Raw genomic sequence first — 18,210 nt, forward strand, 5'->3', positions numbered from 1 at the left:
TTGCAATAAAGTTCAAGTAAGCAAGACTGCTTTAATCGTCCATTATAGGGAGTGGAACGGCTTTCCGTAGACCGGCTTTGACCTTAGCATGCCAGACGCCGAAGAGACCACAAAAGTCAAGCTATTCAACTATCTCATTGGAGAAAAAGGCAGAGAACTTTGGGCAACTTTGTCGAGTGCTAGTCCTTCAGCGAGGACCACAGTGAGTTTAATGATCAAGCAATTTGACGAGTACTGCAACCCAAAGGTAAACAAGACTGTGGAAAGGTACCGATTCTTCATGAGGAACCAAGGATTGGATGAAAACGTGGACAGCTATGTAACAGACTTGAAAATTCTTGCTAGTAGTTGCAATTTTGGGGACATTAAAGATTCATTGATCAGAGATCGACTTGTGTGTGTTACAAATAGCTTAGCACTGAGGGAGAGATTACTCAGAGAAGAGAAGCTGACTCTTGATACATGCCTGCACATTTGTAGAGCCACAGAGCTGTCAAGGGAGAATAGCAGAACACTGCAAGGACAGACAGTGGAGGAGGTACATGCACTAAAACAGGCAGAAGAGAGACAAAAAGACAATGAGATACTGTGCAAGTTTTGTGGTAGAACACATGAGAGGAATAAGAAACAATGCCCAGCTTTTGGGAAAAGTGTAAGAAGTGTGGAAAGGAAAATCATTTTGCAGCTCAGTGCAGATCAAGACAAGAGAGGAGTAGGAAAACTAAGAAAGTGCATGCAGTTACAGAGCAGACTAGTGACAGTGACTCTTATGAGGATGTCAACTGTATAACTGAAGTAAATAGAGAGGATGAAACTGTAAACCAGGTTAAAGACAGCCACAGTCAGGGCCAGCAGCTCTTTGCAGGAATGAAGATAGGGGAAAAGTTAGTTAACTTCCAGATAGACTGTGGGGCCACCTGTAATATCATCCCCATCGATCTACTAAACTCAGACACACAGTTAGAACACACTGAGAAAGTGCTAGTGATGTATAACAAGACCAAGTTGACTCCTCTGGGTACATGTAAGGTTAGGGTCAGAAACCCCAGAAACAACAAGCTGTACAGATTAGAGTTTCAAGTGGTTGACCAGAGTAGCAGAATCCCTTTACTGGGCAGAAAAGCCAGCGAGGCAATGAAGTTGATAAAAGTACAGTATGAGAACATTCTGGCTATAGTGAAGAAAGAGCCGAGCCCAGTGACAAAGGGAGAAAGTGGCAAACACATGACCATGGACAAAATAAATGAAGAGTTTGAGGATGTGTTCACTGGAGATGGCTACATGGAGGGTGAATATAGAATAGAGATAGATGACTGCCAAAGCGCAGAGAGCCTGTAGCTATGATGACACCTCTACAAGAGGAACTCAAAGATCTAGAGAGAAGAGGGATAATCACACCAGTGGAACACAGCACTGACTGGATCAGTAGCATGGTCGCAGTGAGAAAACCTAATGGGAAGCTGAGGATCTGTATAGACCCAAAACCTCTGAATCGGGCACTAAAAAGAAGTCACTATCCGCTCCCAACTATAGATGACATCCTGCCGGAGATGTCAAAGGCAAAAGTATTCACAGTCTGTGACGTGAAGCAAGGCTTCTGGCACGTCAGACTAGAAGAAGAGTCGAGCTACCTCACCACATTTGCCACCCCATTCGGTCACTTCCGCTGGCTAAGGATGCCGATGGGAATAAGCCCAGCACCGGAAGTGTTCCAAAGAAAGCTCATGCAGGCCCTGGAGGGCCTCCAAGGAGTCTGTGTCATAGCAGATGATGTGTTAATCATGGGGGAAGGAGCAACACAAGAGGAGGCAGAAAAGGACCATGACAGGAAAGACAGACGCTTTCTAACCAGGTGCAGAGAGCGCAACATCAAGCTGAACCGGACAAATTCAAGCTTCATCTGCTCATGGCCGAGGGACTGAGGATTGACACGGAGAAAGTACTGGCAATCAGAGAGATGCCAAGGCCAACTGACGTGAAAGGGGTACAGAGACTAGTTGGGATGGTCAACTATCTTTCTAAGTTCTATGACCACCTTTCAGATGACTGTGAGATTCTGAGACAACTCACGCGCAAGGAGAACATGTGGGAATGGGCAGACATCCAAAAAGGGGCGTTTCGAAGACTGAAAGACAAAATCGCTAAAGCACCAGTCCTACAGTACTACAACAAGGAAGAGGAGTTGACACTTCAGTGTGATGCATCAGACACAGGACTGGGGGCCGCCCTGACACAGAAAGGGAAACCGGTAGCATTTGGTAGTAGGGCACTCACACCAACTGAAAAGGGCTATGCCCAAATAGAGAAAGAATGCTTAGCCATAGTGTTTGGGATGGAAAAGTTCCATCAGTATACTTATGGTAGGGAGGTCACAGTACAAAGCGACCACAAGCCTCTAGAGAATATACACGGCAAGCCATTACTTAGTGCACCTAAGAGACTGCAGAGAATGCTACTCAGGCTGCAGCAGTATGATATTAGTGTGACCTATGTTCCAGGCAGGGATATGCTACTTGCAGACACACTGAGTAGAGCATACTTACCAGAGAGCACTAAGGGAGAGAGTGAGACAGATATAGAGACTGTGAACATGGTCAGCTACCTACCCATTTCAGCAGAGAGGCTGAGTGCCATCAGGGCTGCAACAAAAGATGACACAAAGTTACAGATTGTGGCAAACAGGATACTGTCAGAGTGGCCCAAGAGAAAAAAGGACTTACCAAGACATCAGGCACTACCACGCTTTCCAAGATGAACTGAGTTTCCAGGACGGCATAGTGTTCCGAGGAGACAGAGCCGTGATACCTGACGCACTCAGGGTGGACATCACTCACAGGATCCACTCCTCTCACCTGGGAGTAGAAGGATGTCTGAGGCGAGCGAGGGAGTGTGTATACTGGCTGGGAATGAACGAGGAGATCAAGACCTTCATCTCCAAATGTGACATATGTAGATCAGTGGACCCAAAGCAACAAAGAGAGACACTACATCCACATGACATGGCCAGCAGACCCTGGGCCAAGGTAGGAACAGACCTTTTCTCCTGTCACAATAAAGACTCTCTGATAACAGTAGATTATTATTCAAACTTTTGGGAGGTCGATTATCTACCTGACACTAAGAGCAACACAGTGATCAAAAAACTCAAGGCCCACTTTGCCCGACAGGGGATTCCTGACATAATTATCTCGGATAACGGACCCCAGTATGCATCACAAGAGTTTCAGCACTTAAAGAGAGTCAGCGGTAAAGACAGCCAAGCGCCTGATGCTGAAGGCTGCAGCAGCGAGACAGGATCCGTACTTGGCCATGCTGGATCATTGCAACACTCCGAGCCAGGGCCTCAACACAAGCCCGGCACAGAGACTCCTAAGTAGGAGGACCAGGACCCTGCTTCCCACAAAGGACACTCTGCTGAAGCCAGAGGTAACACACAACGAACAGGGACTGAAATACAGCAGACAAAGACAGGAAAAGTACTACAACCGCACAGCCAAAGACATGGACACTCTGGAAAGAGGGGACAGAGTGAGAGTACAGCCCTGTGACACACACAAGGGCTGGAGACCAGCGAAAGTGGTCCAACAGGTGAGCCATAGATCATATAAGGTGGAGTTAGAGTCAGGAGGTGTTCTGAGATGGAATCGTCGCCACCTCAGACACAATCCCACCGAGCTCACACCAACACAAAACACACCCACACCAACAGTGACTGAGGCGGCCATACCGCCAGATGGCCCAGCAGAGAACCAAGACACGGTCACCAGGTCAGGTCAACAAGTTGTCAGACCCCACTACCTGACGGACTATACTCGGTGATTAGAGTATGGACTATGGAAAAAAATGAAAAAAGAAAAAAAAAAAGAAGAAGAAATGAAGCTGTTGTTTATGCACTTGTTGAAAAACTGATGTTTTGAACTGTTGATTTATTATTGCTTATGTTGTTAGATCTGTTGTAAATGAGCAGAGCATATGGTACAAGTTTGTTGCACTAGAATACCTAAGTTCAAGGAAAGAGACTAACTTGAAAAAAGAAAAAGAAAGATGTAACAATAGGATTGTTTATTTAAGTACCGTTGTACAGGGGACTGATTTAGCGGTTACACCACGCACGCGGACCAGTTCAGATAACGTTACAAAGGCAGAGTTGAGAGATGATGACTGCACACTTGCAATAAAGTTCAAGTAAGCAAGACTGCTTTAATCGTCCATTATGTACAGTCCAGATAGAGACCGAACATAATGAAACAACGTAGACACAGAAAATAAATAAAATATGTGCAATGTCCGTGTAAATATAAGTGCAAATATAAAACTTTGGTTATAGTAGGATTGACTGCAAAAGGAACCTCATCTCACCGATATCACTGATGCTCAGTAGGGTACAATAATGTTCTGTCTCACCCGCTTGAATCACCCGCTGCAGAGCCCTGCTCATGATGCTTTCTATTGCTCCTCTGTAAAAGTTAAGGACTTGGCATGGGAAATTTGCTTTTTGCCTTTCCTTAAGATGTACAGTAGTTTACAAAAAGAAAGTTGACAAGAGCAAGTATTTTGATATGTATGTGCGTACAATAATTTTAGGAGAAGCCTACAGACACAACAAAAATAGAATGTAAGGAATAATGTAACGTTAAAGAACATGGTCATTATACAAACTAGATCTACGACTGGGGTATGTGTCAAGGGTCTTGCATCAGCCTGAAAGGGTTCAATTCACAATAATGCCAGGCTTACTCTACATTATCCCACTTATTACACAGCTTATTACACGGCTTATTACACAATTACTCATACAGATGATACCCGTTGATGACGCCTGCGTCCAGGTCGGGACGGTTAACTTTACAGCTGATGAGCACAGCTCTACAGCGGAAGCTAGGTGGCCCTGGTGAGTGAGCTAACCATGGAGCTAACTCTGTTTGCACTGTTACCATTAGCGCTGTTAGCGCTCCCAGTTTCCTCTACCCTCTCTCTCCCTTTGGTTGATCAGCGGTATGAACTCAGTATGAGCACAAATATTAATTTGAAAAAGTAATTTATTGATTTAAAAATGTTTCCCAGAGTCTATGATGAGAACTCCGTCCACGGCATCGGCCTGGTTTTCCTGTTATTTCTAAACAGCAGAAAGCCATGATTGACCAATCAGAATCAAGTATTCAACAATGCTGTGTAATAACAAAACATGGAGTTGTAGCTGTTAAATACCTTTATCATACTTTACTGTCATGTCAACTGTTTAAAACATATGGTTTGATTTGTGACACAATTTGTGACCCAGGCTGCTGTTTTCTGGACCTGAGAAGGAGAACGTGAAGAAAGAGGCCTTGGAGCTGTCGCTGAAGTACAGCTTTGTAACCCCACTTACATCCATGGTGGTCACCAAGCCTCTGGGGGAGAACACAGATGTTCTCCATAAACCTAAGGAAGGTGAAACAACACAAGGACACAGCCCTGTATTAAGTTGTAAGTTGTAAGCAACACAAAACAAACACAATGCAAAATCAATAATGTCTATCATCATTTTTTCAACATGTCTCTCTACAGAACAATTTGTGAATCCAGTTTAGACAGTGTTCTGTCATGACAGATCAGTCTGTAAACTATTGATTAATTAATAATATAGGCCCAATGTATTTTGTACACTGTGGCACTGCAAATATGCTTCAGAAAAAATTGAATTACAACGATGATGAGAAACATACGGAAGAGGATTAGGGCCACACGTGAAAAAAATTATTTGAGTTCTGAGTTTAAAGTCAGAATTCTGAGAATAAAGTCGTAATTCTGAGATTAATGTCTTTAATAAATGCAAAATTCTTTAGATTAAAGTCTTTAATCTCAGAATTCTGACTTTAAACTAGGACTCAAATAACATTTTCACATGTGGCCCTACTCCTCTTCCGTAAAAACAGATGCATCAAATTTTAATGTGTTTAACCAAATACCTTACCTGGGGGTCTCCCACTAAAACACATTTTGGAGGGTGCAAACTATAATTTACAAATCATGACTGTTTCAAAGTAAATAGAGGTATAACATAGACACACTACACCTGTGTTGATATGACTCCACTTACGTATATATTTTACTGTATATAGAGATTTGTTCACATTTCCTGAGTAACCTGTCTGAAACTTGAAGAAATATGACTAAGGCATGTCCCCTTTCCACTCCCAGTCGGACACCCCTGCATGTAATGATCACCTCATGAGTAAATATTTTGTTCTTCTTAGCAGTAGCATTAATAAGGCGGGTCTTATCTAATATGAGTCTTTCCAAGGGTATTGACTCCACAGTGGAGAAAAGAGAAGGAAGGATGGCGACCAAAACACAAGAAAGTTGGCGCACTGCAGAGTAGTGTGGAACTCTATTGTTAAGACCAAACAAAATTGTATCTCGCAAGAAAGAGAGACACTGCTCAGATCAGGGAAACTGGAGTCCCCTCCTGCTGATTCATCTGGAGGGGACTTTGCAGGCGAGTCCCTGGTGTCACAGATTCTGGTGTAACAGATTCTGTTCAAAGATCCCTGCTGTGGCAATTATGTGAAATGACGTGTTTTGTGAAATGTAGTTGTGCTTTGTCCTTCAGGGGCACCACTCCATGACTTCCATGATATGTATGACTTGGACGTGGGAGCAGGTAAACTTCATTTTTGCAGTTCTGATCCATCCTTCTAATTTTGCTATTATGGTTGGACAATCCTCTTAATATGTCATCCTAATGATGGAAAATTGAATAGAAGTTTTTTGTATTTGCATCATAACACACATAGTGAAAGACAATGAATTTCAGGTGCATATTTTCAATAGCAAAATGGGGCAGATCCACAAAAATGTAGGCATGAAATGTCAAAAACTAATGAGTACATTTCTGTGTGTCCTCAAAATATATTTTAAATATTTACCAACAAAAGATGTTTTGCAAAAGATTTACAACAGCTAGAAAATATGTTGAGGCAAAAATGGACGTGGCCACTGACTATCGTGTATTTAATGGTTTGCTTTAAAGCGGTCTGAATATGAACATCAATAAATGCAATATTCTCTTGAATTAATACAATATCATCTAAAGCCTTGAAATAGAAATGTATATAACTGGCTTTGTGTAAATGTATTCACAGCCAGTTTTTCTGATTATGGATACTATGTTTCCTAGCATTGTGCCATATAAAGAATCTAATGGTAAAGTATCTATCTCATAGTTATTCATGGTAGCCTATAGTTTAAATCAAATCAATCTATCTCTGTTAGAAATTGTAAAAAAAAAGATAATTCATAACAATGTAAAACATAAGCTGCCCTCGGGCTTGCAGAATTTTAAAAACTAAGACTGACAACAAAGTTTTCATAAACAGTATACTGTAACACGTGCGTATACAGTAAGCTTAAAGTAATTTGTTGTGGTGTAAAAAAGGGTGTACTTTACCTAAGAAAAACGCTGAAATGAATGTGGCCACTGACAGATTTTTCTAATAATATTGAAGAGAAAAAAATAATTTGCTTCCATTTCATGTTTTGTAAGTCATAATAAGTCAAACATTTTCACATGTGGCCCTACTCCTCTAGCCTGGCTCCACCCTCCTACGTACTTCCGCTCAATTTTCATTTTACTTCAGTACACTGTCTGGGTTTGCGGTATATTCAAAGAATTTCTAATAAGGGAAGAAGTTCCACTCTCTCGATACTTCCAGCTTCTGAACTGGTTGCAGTTCCACTCTGGTTTCATATAGGGGGCGCTCACAGGCGAGTGCAGAATGAATGGTTATCTATGGAGCTATACCCCTCAAAATCCACTTTTCTCAGAATATAATTTTTTGTCTAGTAATTTGAATGTTGCATTCGAAAGGGGAGGCTAAGAAAATACACACTGCTGGGTGTTAGATTTTTTTTGAAGTGGCTTTTTTGTTCTAAAAAGCCTTTTAAAATGTCAATGACATAATACACATCGTACGGCCAGAGATACTGCTTTACAGCAAGCTCTGAGTCACTTCCTTTTTTCTCTCGAGGCATCGACAACACAGCTGACAGGTTAGGCTCTCCCTGTCAATACACATGCTAGAAAAAGGTTTGCTAATGTTTTAAAGACCTCGCCGAAATATTCACTCTGGCATTCTGGTTCCGCTTCGGATGCCATCAAGTGGGATCTCTGGTCGTAATCAGTCCTTCACTGACCGATCAGCATTCATTAGCAGAATGCTAGCGTGTTATGGGCAACAACGACTTAACCTGTAAGAAATCAAAAGGACATAATTACTCGTCCATTCAACTTTTGACCTATAATCCATGTTGAACTTCCAAAAACTACAATCAAATCTGAGATTTGTCAACGGCAATCAGGCTAAAGAGACAAATTTAGCCGTCTAGCTCCATAGAGTCCCATTCATTTTGCACTCGCCTGCAACATAGACTGTACAGTCTATGGCCTGCGATCACCCCCAGTGGAACTCTAGTGGAACTGCAACCAAATTCGGTACAATGGGGCTAAATAGGGAGTGAAATGGCTCTCCGTAGACCGGCTCTGGTATATTCTTGGGTTTTCTCCAGCCAAATATTTGGCGGTCCAATCAGCCAACAGAGGGCGTGGCTGAGAATGATGACGTTGAGGTTGTGCGCTAGTTTGAGTTGTAGGCGGAGAAAGATGCGAGCGAAGCCATTCGGTCCGTTGTGGCAACGCTGCCGAATATCCAGATGTTAAAGCCAGAGCAAGAACAATCTTTGCTGAGTTTTGTTGGTGGCCATGATGTTCTGGCCCTCCTTCCCACGGGGTTCGGGAAAAGTTTGATTTTCCAGCTCACTCCGTTAGTGGTGAAGGAGTTGGCTAAGGCGAACGCTAGCGATGCTAAGCAGACTTCACGACCAAACATTAGCGATTGGTTATGGCAGATCCAGAGTGGCTCTGGGCAGATCCAATAGTTTTAACTTCAACAGAGTACCCGTCTTCAAGGAAGTTAACACTTGTCAATGGAGAGTGGCCAGACTCTCTGTACAAATGAAATGTATGAGTCTGGTAGGACCAGGCTACTACTCCTCTTCCGTATAAACAGATGCTGCATCAAATTTTAATGTGTTTAACCAAAAACCTTTGTGGATCACAAAAAAAAAAGTTACCTGGGGTTCGCCCACTGAAACACATTTTGCCGGGTGCAAACTATAATTTACACATCATGACAGTTTAAAAGTAAATAGAGGTATGACATAGGCACACTACACATGTAGTATATGACTCCACTTACGTATATATATTACTGTATATAGAGATTTGTTCACATTTCCTGAGTAACCTGTAACCTGAAAATATGACTAAGGCATGTCCCCTTTCCACCCCCAGTCCAACACCCCTGCGTGTAATGATCATCTCATGAGTAAATATTTTGTTCTTCTTAGCAGTAGCGTTAATAAGGTGGGTCTTATCTAATTTGAGTCTTTCCGAGGATTTGACGCAACAGTGGAGAAAAAGAGAAGGAAGGAAGGCGACTGAAACACAAAGTTGGCGCACTGCAGAGTAGTGTGGAGCTCTATTGTTAAGACCAAACAAAATTGTATCTCGCAAGAAAGAGAGACACTGCTCAGATCAGGGAAACTGGGGTCCCCTCCTGCTGATACATCTGGAGGGGACGTTGCAGGCGAGTGTCACAGATTATGTTCAAAGATCCCTGCTGGGAAATTATGTATTATGTTATGTTATTATGTATTATGTTCTTCATCTGACTCTTCTTGGTCCCATTGGGTTAGGAGCTTGTTGGTAACCCAGCTGTATCTCAGGTTATTGTTTACTTGTGAGAAAAACATGGACAGTGAAAGTGAAGTGATGCAGTGTTGGACTGAGCCTGTAGGCCTTCCAATCTCACCTGTTGTCATGATGTAAGATTTATAATATGACTATATACTATATACTTATATACTTGATATAAGCGGACAATAAAAGCTCCCCATGAGGGTCAAGGTAAGGAGCTCAACATCTGGAAGGAGACTAGATAAAATCCTGTTGTGTTTTGTGAAATGATGTGTTTTGTGAAATGTAGTTGTGCTTTGTCCTTCAGGGGTACTACTCAGTCCAGACCTCCATGTTATGTATGACGTTGAGGTGGAAGCAGGTAAACTTCATTTTTGCAGTTCTGATCCATCCTTCTAATTTTGCTATTATGGTTGGACAATCCATTTAATATGTCATTCTTATTCTCTCTTCGACCGTTAGAAAATGTGTTGAGGCAAAAATGGACGTGGCCACTGACAGATTATTCTAATAATCTTGTATGGTGTATTTAATGGTTTGTTTTAAAGCTGTCCAAATATGAACATCATTAAATGCAATTTTCTCTTAAATTAATACAATATCATCTAAAGCCTTGAAATATAAATGTATATAACTGGCTTTGTGTAAATGTATTCAAAGCAATTTCTTCTGATTATGGGTACTATGTTTCCTAGCATTGTGCCATATAAAGAATCTAATGGTAAAGTATCTATCTCATAGTTATTCATGGTAGCCTATAGTTTAAATCAAATCGATCTATTTCTATTAGAAATTGTACAAAAAGATTATTCATACCGATGTAAAACATAAGTTGCCCTCGGGCTTGCAGAATTTTAAAAACTAACAACAAGTGTATACTGTAACACGTGTGTATACAGTAAGCCTAAAGTAATTTGTTGTGGTGTAAAAAAGGGTGTACTTTACCTAAGAAAAACGCTGAAATGAATGTGGCCACTGACAGATTATTCTAATAATATTGAAGAGAAAAAAATAATGTGCTTCCATTTCATGTTTTGTAAGTCATAATGTAAACTATTTTATGCCGCTGTTGGATCTAAATACACAGCCCTGTATTAAGTTGAAAGTTGAAAGCAACACACAAAACAAACACAATGCAAAATCAATATGTTTATTGTGTTTTTTCCAACATGTCTCTCATCAGAACAATTTGTTAGTTCAGTTGTCAGTCCAGTTTAGACAGCATTCTGACATGACAGATCAGTCTGTAAACTATTGATTAATTAATAATATAGGCCTAATGTAGTTCATACATTTTGGCACTGCAAATATGCTTCAGAAAAAAATTAATCACAACCAAAAAGTTATGAGAAACATACAACATACAAAAAAATGTATTTGAGTACTGAGTTTAAAATCCGAATTCTGAGATTAAAGGCTTTAATAAATGCAAAATTCTAACCCCAAAACCCGCCGGCGTGTTTGAAAAAGCATGTTTTGTTCAAAAGAAAAAAACCCTTAACCTAGAAAGAAGCTGAAGCTGTTCGTCGGATTCTCTGTCCCTGAATGCATCTCGAATAAATCGCTGTAAAAAAGCTCCAAAGTTGGGTCAAAAAACCTCACATAGAACGTAGCCAACTTCAAAAAATTTACAAAATCAACCATTAGAATATCTTAGGGCTACAATTAAAAATGTCAATCACATGATTTGATATGAATAAGAACATTTTTAAATGCAGGTACCAAAAAGTACCACACAGATTTTCAATTTGTAGGTCTTGTGGTGAAATCTATATGAAATTAATTTGCAGTGTTGGTTAATGCAATATCCTCAAAAGCTTTAAAGAAAATAAATGTATATAACTGGCTTTGTGTAAATGCATTCACAGATGATTATGAAGTCTTAGCCGAAACGATTGTGCCTGCCAAAACAACTAATGGTAAGGTATTTATCTCATATATGTAAATCATCATAATCATGGTATAGTTTATATAAAATCAGAAGTTTGTGGTAATTCATTATGACTGATGATGGGAGAAAAGGCAGGGAAGGTAATAAAAATAAAGATAGTTTTTGTTATAACTACATTTAGTGTCGCCTTTTTTGTCAACGATATTACATGTTGATATCACTACAGCCAGCGTTTAAAGCAACACCATGTAACTTTTAGCTGCAGCTGTAGTTCCAATGAGACAACTTGTAGGGGGACCGAAGCGGGAAAAGTTACATAGTGTTGCTTAATAATGGCAGTTGTCTCATCATTATTATCGTTAACGAATTTAACCTCAACAGAGGTGTTCATTTCTAAACAGGCTTAGCGGCTTGACGCTATAAAGTAATGTTAAAGTTTGGAAGTAATAAGCGGAGGTATTTTGCCAGCGGTAATGTTATTTGTTTTTTAAAAGTTAGCACACTTACACAACCTAGACTGAGAAAGACAGCTCTCTTTTCCCGGTCAGGCTCTGAGATGACGTTATCTTCTGCGTCTGCTTAGATGTGGTGAATTTACAGCTCACAACAACTTAACACGATTTAGTGTCTGGCTTTTGTTTGACATCTAATGTCGGTAAAAATGCCTTTTTTGCCTAGCTTTATTCACAGTTTATTAATATCCAATATCCGACACTGTCCAAACTGCTCCAAATTCTAGACCCCAAGTTCATTAGGTACCCAAGAAGCCAAGTGTGAAGTAGATCGGACAGGGGCGGATTGGCCTTCTGGCAACTCTGGCAAATGCCAGAGGGGCCGGACCATTTTTTTTAATGTGGGCCGGTCAGATTTCTTTTTTTTAATATACAAATAAATTGTCTTTACAGGCCGACAGCGCAGAGGACGGGTTTTTATCGCTTGCACGATTTCACTATGGTTATAATAATAATATTAATAATAATAAATATTAAGCATTTGGCCAGTCGGCAACGGCCGGGCTGGTCCCGAGATAGGCCGACCGACCCAATCAGAAGTTAGCCTACTCAAATTGGGACATTCAGTCAAAATCAAGCACTTGCTCTGGGGGACCGGCTGCAGCAGTGAGAAGCCGCTGCTGACGGCCAGAGAGCTCCGCCGTCTGACGGCATCAGTAGCCTATTAAGTTTCATTACCGGTTAAAAACCATAGAGTGTATATAAGAATGGACCGACAGATCCCGTTGCTCTGGGCGGAGACCAGTGAAGGCCAATAGACCTCAACAGTCCCGCCCCTCGTCCGAGAGACCTTGGGTTCCGGAAGTAAAATTCCCATTAATTTTTCCCATAGACGTCTGGAAAAATCCGTATATAAAAAGTTTTAGACCATGCCTTAGGCTAACCAGATGGGACGTGACTCATAAACATACAACGTATCATTTCGAGTGAAAAAACAAACAGAAAATTCAAAAAAAGTCAAAGGTACAACACTGTGTACATATCGTCATCTCAGAGCGAAGGAACTACTCATCCCATAAACCACCGCGCACCACTTAACAAAGGAAGCTAACGTTAGTTTAGCTAACAGCTAATTCGGCTAACCGCTAGCTGAGACAGCATGTAATAACTTGTAATGGGAATTTTATTTTAACATTATAGTTTGATATCTTACAAGATTCTCTTATATACTTTACAGGAGTTTCCTAATAATCTTAATTTTGTTATAGACCTAGAGACTCCAAGAGAAGAAGCAACTGGCATCATAAACTCTGGCCTAGTTGAGAATATCCTTCTCTTTTTGGAACTCAGCGTTCCTACTGTTTACCTTTAGCAGATAAGGAGGAAAAGGGCCATAACATTTGCTCTGTATCTCCTTCTGTCTCTTGCTTTAACAGGTGTTTAGGCTAAGTAGAGAGCAGGATGAGAGGGGAAAGGTTGTAAAGTCATTGTGACTGTTTGTGGTGTTTTTTCATCTGCGTAGCTGCTAAACTTATCCTAATTAATCCGCGGTTCACATGTATGCATGAACTGTGGTGGTCCATTACACTGTAGGCCTAGTCTCAACATCACTGATCATTTTTTATCAATAGAATATAGAAAACATTACACTTCATAACGTTTTGTATCCATAACACGATTGTGAAATTGTACAATTTAGCAGTAAAAGCAGTAGCCTATAAGTCAGTCCTACATTTTTCAACTTGCGAGCAAAATGTGCTCCTTGGGGAAAAGTTACCATAAAGCCCCGTTCATGCTAATTAAACAACTGGACTTTGTCATATCCGGCCCATGTCCTGGATGTGAAAGCCCCCTTACTGGACTACTGAATATAATAATATTCCATTATATTTAGTATTTTAAATTGTTATCTGCCACCAGAATTTTCTGATTTCCTTGCCATAAATATAGACATTGTTGAAGTCTTTTACCCTCAAAATTTCCTGGGGGAGACCAGATCCCCCCCTGCTTTATGTGTTCCCCAAAGGCCAATTCTGAGCACAAACAGCATCAACAGACAGACAGTATGTGTACATTTGTTGTGTGCTCTTTAAAAAGTAGTAAGCTTTGTTTGCCAGTTACATTGCATAACATTACATGTTTAAAAATCTGTTACATAAAGTACTGCTTATATTATTTCACCATCTGTACACAAATATAATTAGTGAATGCACGTGTCCGTGGGTGGGGCTGCATGGTAATGTGGGCTGGTGTGACTACAGTGCCAGGGCTGAATTTTGGTCCCAGTCCGCCCCTGAGATCGGATGAACAGTTCTCGAGATATTTGAATGACACACACACACAGACTGTTCGATATTTAATTAAGGGATCACCGGAGGAGTTTTGTGGCCTCTAACCTAAAAAGACATGACCCTGCCCTCATCAGTAATAATTTTTCTATGACCCTCCAAAACTATTTGAAAATGAGGCATGACCCTCCCCTTGCGTGCAAATTTGCACTTTGCAAAAAAGTAAAGATACCGTTTGATTTCTACAGCCATGATGTACAGGAGTTAACCTCTGCATTCTCATCTTACACATCACTCTCCTCTGTTATGGTGTGGTGGCCATTTCAGTAGATTTACTCATTAACATTGTTGTGCAAACACAATAAGCATGGGAACTAAATGCACACTTCATGCATTACTGCATTACTTCAAATACGAAGTTACTCCTCTAGTAAACTAGTATTCATATTAAATAAAACAATAAAACATTGAGACCATTCAGCAAAGGACGCTGGGATATAACCAATTCAACACTGGTTGCTATGGACTTGTCACTAGGCTTCGTCATTGTATATTTTAGCACATAGGTACAGCTGCCGAAGCTGAACATTATATTCCAAAACACATGTTTATTTTTAAAGTTTTTAAGTTACATTGTAACAATTTAACAATTTGCCCTTATGAAATCCAATCGCGGCACGGCTGTTTTGGAACGCAATAGACAGACGCTTAAATTGAACAAAAATGTAACAGTGAAACACTCACCATAAAACGTTAAGACGCGTTGGAAAAAAAAAATCCATATTTTGCCGTAATCCAATGACACGAAAAAAAAGTAATCCACAGCGATCAGTAGATCCACAAAAAGGTAAATGATACGGTGTATCCAGCAAGGCCGATATGAGCGTCACATACGAGGCCTCTCGTACCCGCAATCAATTAGTAAGCTGACATCACATTTCTATACATGGCATTTGGGAAACCTTTATTGCAAGGTTGCCACGGCAAGATGTCTAGACTAGTGCAACAGTAACTTTCGTTTTTTGCGTCCTGCTGCTCCCATCGTCAGCCAGGTAATAATTTTTTACCAAAGCAGTATATGAAATCAGATGTATTACCTATCACCATTTAGTTGTTTTGTGTTATTTAAGATATTTATTTAATATCTGGTCATGCCAGATGTAATTATTCCACTAATTTTTTAAACAATGCAATTACCCGTTTGAGCCACCAGGGGGCAATGCTCCTCCTGCCCCCCCCCCCCCCCCAGCAAACTCTGCGTATGGGGTCAGACCGATCTGCTAGGGGGCCGAGACTGAGAGCTACATGGATAAATATGCACCAAACAAGCCACTTTGAAATTTTGCTCTTTTCATGAATAAAAAAGTTGGGTGACCCCCCCACCCAGATTAAAAAATGTTGGATGACCCTCCCCTCAGCAGAAAATAAAAAGACATGACCCTCCCCTATTTTCCTCCGGTGGTCCATTCCATAAATACCGAACGGTCCCTTAGATGTAAAAATATTAGTTGCCCTTGTGTCACTATAAGCTTGCAGAATTCTCAAAACAAAGACTATAATAGAATAAGCCTAAAGTTATTTGTTGTGGTATAAAAAAGGGTGTACTTTTACTAAAAGGTTCTGTGACCATAAATAGTAAACTAACATAATTTGGCTTAACTGTTCTTTGAAATCTTGTGAGTCTGAGAACATAATGGTACCCCGTCTTTCATTCCTTATGTGCCACACAAGTACAGGTGTGCTTTTACCTTTTAAAAGTAATTGTCAAATGATACATGTTTACTGATATGAAAGTCGAGATTTTGGATAATCATTATCAAACATGTTATAATTCATCTTAAGTTAGTTCAGTTGGTGTTGAGAGCAACAATCGTTTTCAGTGTTTCCTTCTGCTGTGTGACTCTGTGTTCCTCTCTAGTTCCTCTTTCCCACAGGTTTCTGCTAAAAACTGAGAATCTGTCTCTTCCACTCTGCTTTGATGTCACTGGAGATGTTCGCCTTAAACTACTTCACCATCCCAACAGGGGTCAGTAATGTTACTCTTTGTGCCATCACAGTTTTTCTTAAAGGGGTGATAGAATGATTATATAGGGTATTTGACATAGGGTATGTAACATTGGTTGGGCTGAAAATGGCCCGGTTGCTATTTCATGGGCCCTTAACTACCCTGTGAATATGACCCTATTTGTAACAAGAGCTTTTCTTCCAAATATGGTATGCTCATGAATATTTAGATGAGCTGTGTGCTGACTGGTTGGGCGAACCACATACACATACATTGGAGACGAGACAGTGCAATGTTATACATTGTTTGTCTGCTATTTCGTTATTAAATTCACTTCTGAGACTTTTTTATACGATAAATCAACAATATAAAACTCAAATAAGGGCCGTTTTACAAAAATTGATGGTTAATTGCAAATTTGGTAAGACGTGTCAGTCTTCAGGAGCTCCACACAGTCTGACGAGAAAGCCTGGGCTCCATACCCAGGGCAAAGTCACCGTTTCTGGGTTACTGGACTACCGGGGCTCGGGGCTCCGCTATATTATATTTACAGTTTGAATTTCGTCACGCCACTTATATTACAGTTACCCCAAGGTCTTACAAAGCTAACGCTTGTGTCCAATTTCAATTTAATGCATTTTTGTGAATATGAGGGGTTTCGTTAGCACATGCACAAAAAAGATATATAACACAATAACGGAAAGGGAAAAAAGCCCAAAAGCATAATATCTGCACTTTAACAACTTCCTTTGATGAATAGAGAAGCTTCTTTCAGTAATTATAAAAGTTTTTCATGTGCGCAGTAATTTCACTGCAGCTGTGCTCTGCTCTCCTGCAAGGTTGACATTTTGGAGAATGTAATTAATATTTTCCTCATTAATGATGTATTATGTCACCCATCAGCTATTAATCAGAATGTTAATTTTTATGACCCAACCCACCCGATCAACGGATCAACCACAGGGCTGCGGATATAATTGCAATCTGTGCTTCACATACAGAGAGCCAGTACAGCGCACCCGTTGCAGTCTCTGACTGGAGTAATGTTGCACTGTCAAGCCATTATTAGGCTTCTCAGATTTGCAGGTTACATTTTGTGCCACCATGCATCAGACTGTTGTAAAATAACAACAGAAGCCCCATGCTTATGTGCACATTAAACGTGGTTTGATAAAAAATTAAGTTAAAATTATCGCTCCGCTTAACTCCCTCAGGACCGTCCGTTCCTGCCAGTATCTTACCCAGAGTCTCCATCCTAAACCAGGGTTACATTTTCAAACGAGGCTGCCCATAATCTGGAGTTCCACATTTTTTATTTTAATAGCCTATTTTAATAGGTAGATGTGGGGCTGAGATGAGCAACATGATGTGATAGAGATTGTTCTGAGTTAAACACAATAACTTTACTCTGAAGACAACGCTCTACAGGATTCCCAAACTGTCGGTGCGTAGTACTGCAGGACTAACCTATAAAATCAAGCTGACATAAACTCTCACCAAAATGACCCTACTGTTGAACACACAGGCTATCAACACACAGGCTATCAACACACAATCTGCCCACAATGCCAAACAAGAAAACTTGAGTCCATTTTCTGAAGACTTGCCAAAACGTAGGAATGTTTTAATTAAAATAAGGCCTCAAATTACATCTTGTACACACAAATTTGTAAATTGTGGCCTTAATACATATTTTGTTTCACAAATGTCACCAGGGGGGATCCGTATACTTCCCTACATTTCAGATGAAAATATTGGACATTTTACTCCACTACACTTATTTGACAGATATAGTCACAGGGTAAACATGTATTACACACAACGTTAACTATGTTAAC

At 40.4% G+C, this 18,210-nt stretch overlaps 1 protein-coding gene across 1 annotated transcript in view; it reads left to right on the plus strand.

The window, feature by feature from the left end:
• The window catches only part of LOC116041554 (inter-alpha-trypsin inhibitor heavy chain H3-like), a 30,977-nt gene that overhangs the window by 6,081 nt on the left and 6,686 nt on the right, over positions 1–18,210 (plus strand). The window contains exons 14-18 of the mRNA XM_031287496.1: positions 5,282–5,466; positions 6,593–6,643; positions 10,044–10,097; positions 11,605–11,655; positions 16,286–16,393. Coding sequence (XP_031143356.1) covers positions 5,282–5,466; positions 6,593–6,643; positions 10,044–10,097; positions 11,605–11,655; positions 16,286–16,393 — 449 coding nt within the window. The remainder of the gene's footprint in view (positions 1–5,281; positions 5,467–6,592; positions 6,644–10,043; positions 10,098–11,604; positions 11,656–16,285; positions 16,394–18,210) is intronic.

This window comes from Sander lucioperca, chromosome 6, assembly GCF_008315115.2.
Source record: "Sander lucioperca isolate FBNREF2018 chromosome 6, SLUC_FBN_1.2, whole genome shotgun sequence".
Classification (NCBI taxonomy): Eukaryota; Metazoa; Chordata; class Actinopteri; order Perciformes; family Percidae; genus Sander; species Sander lucioperca.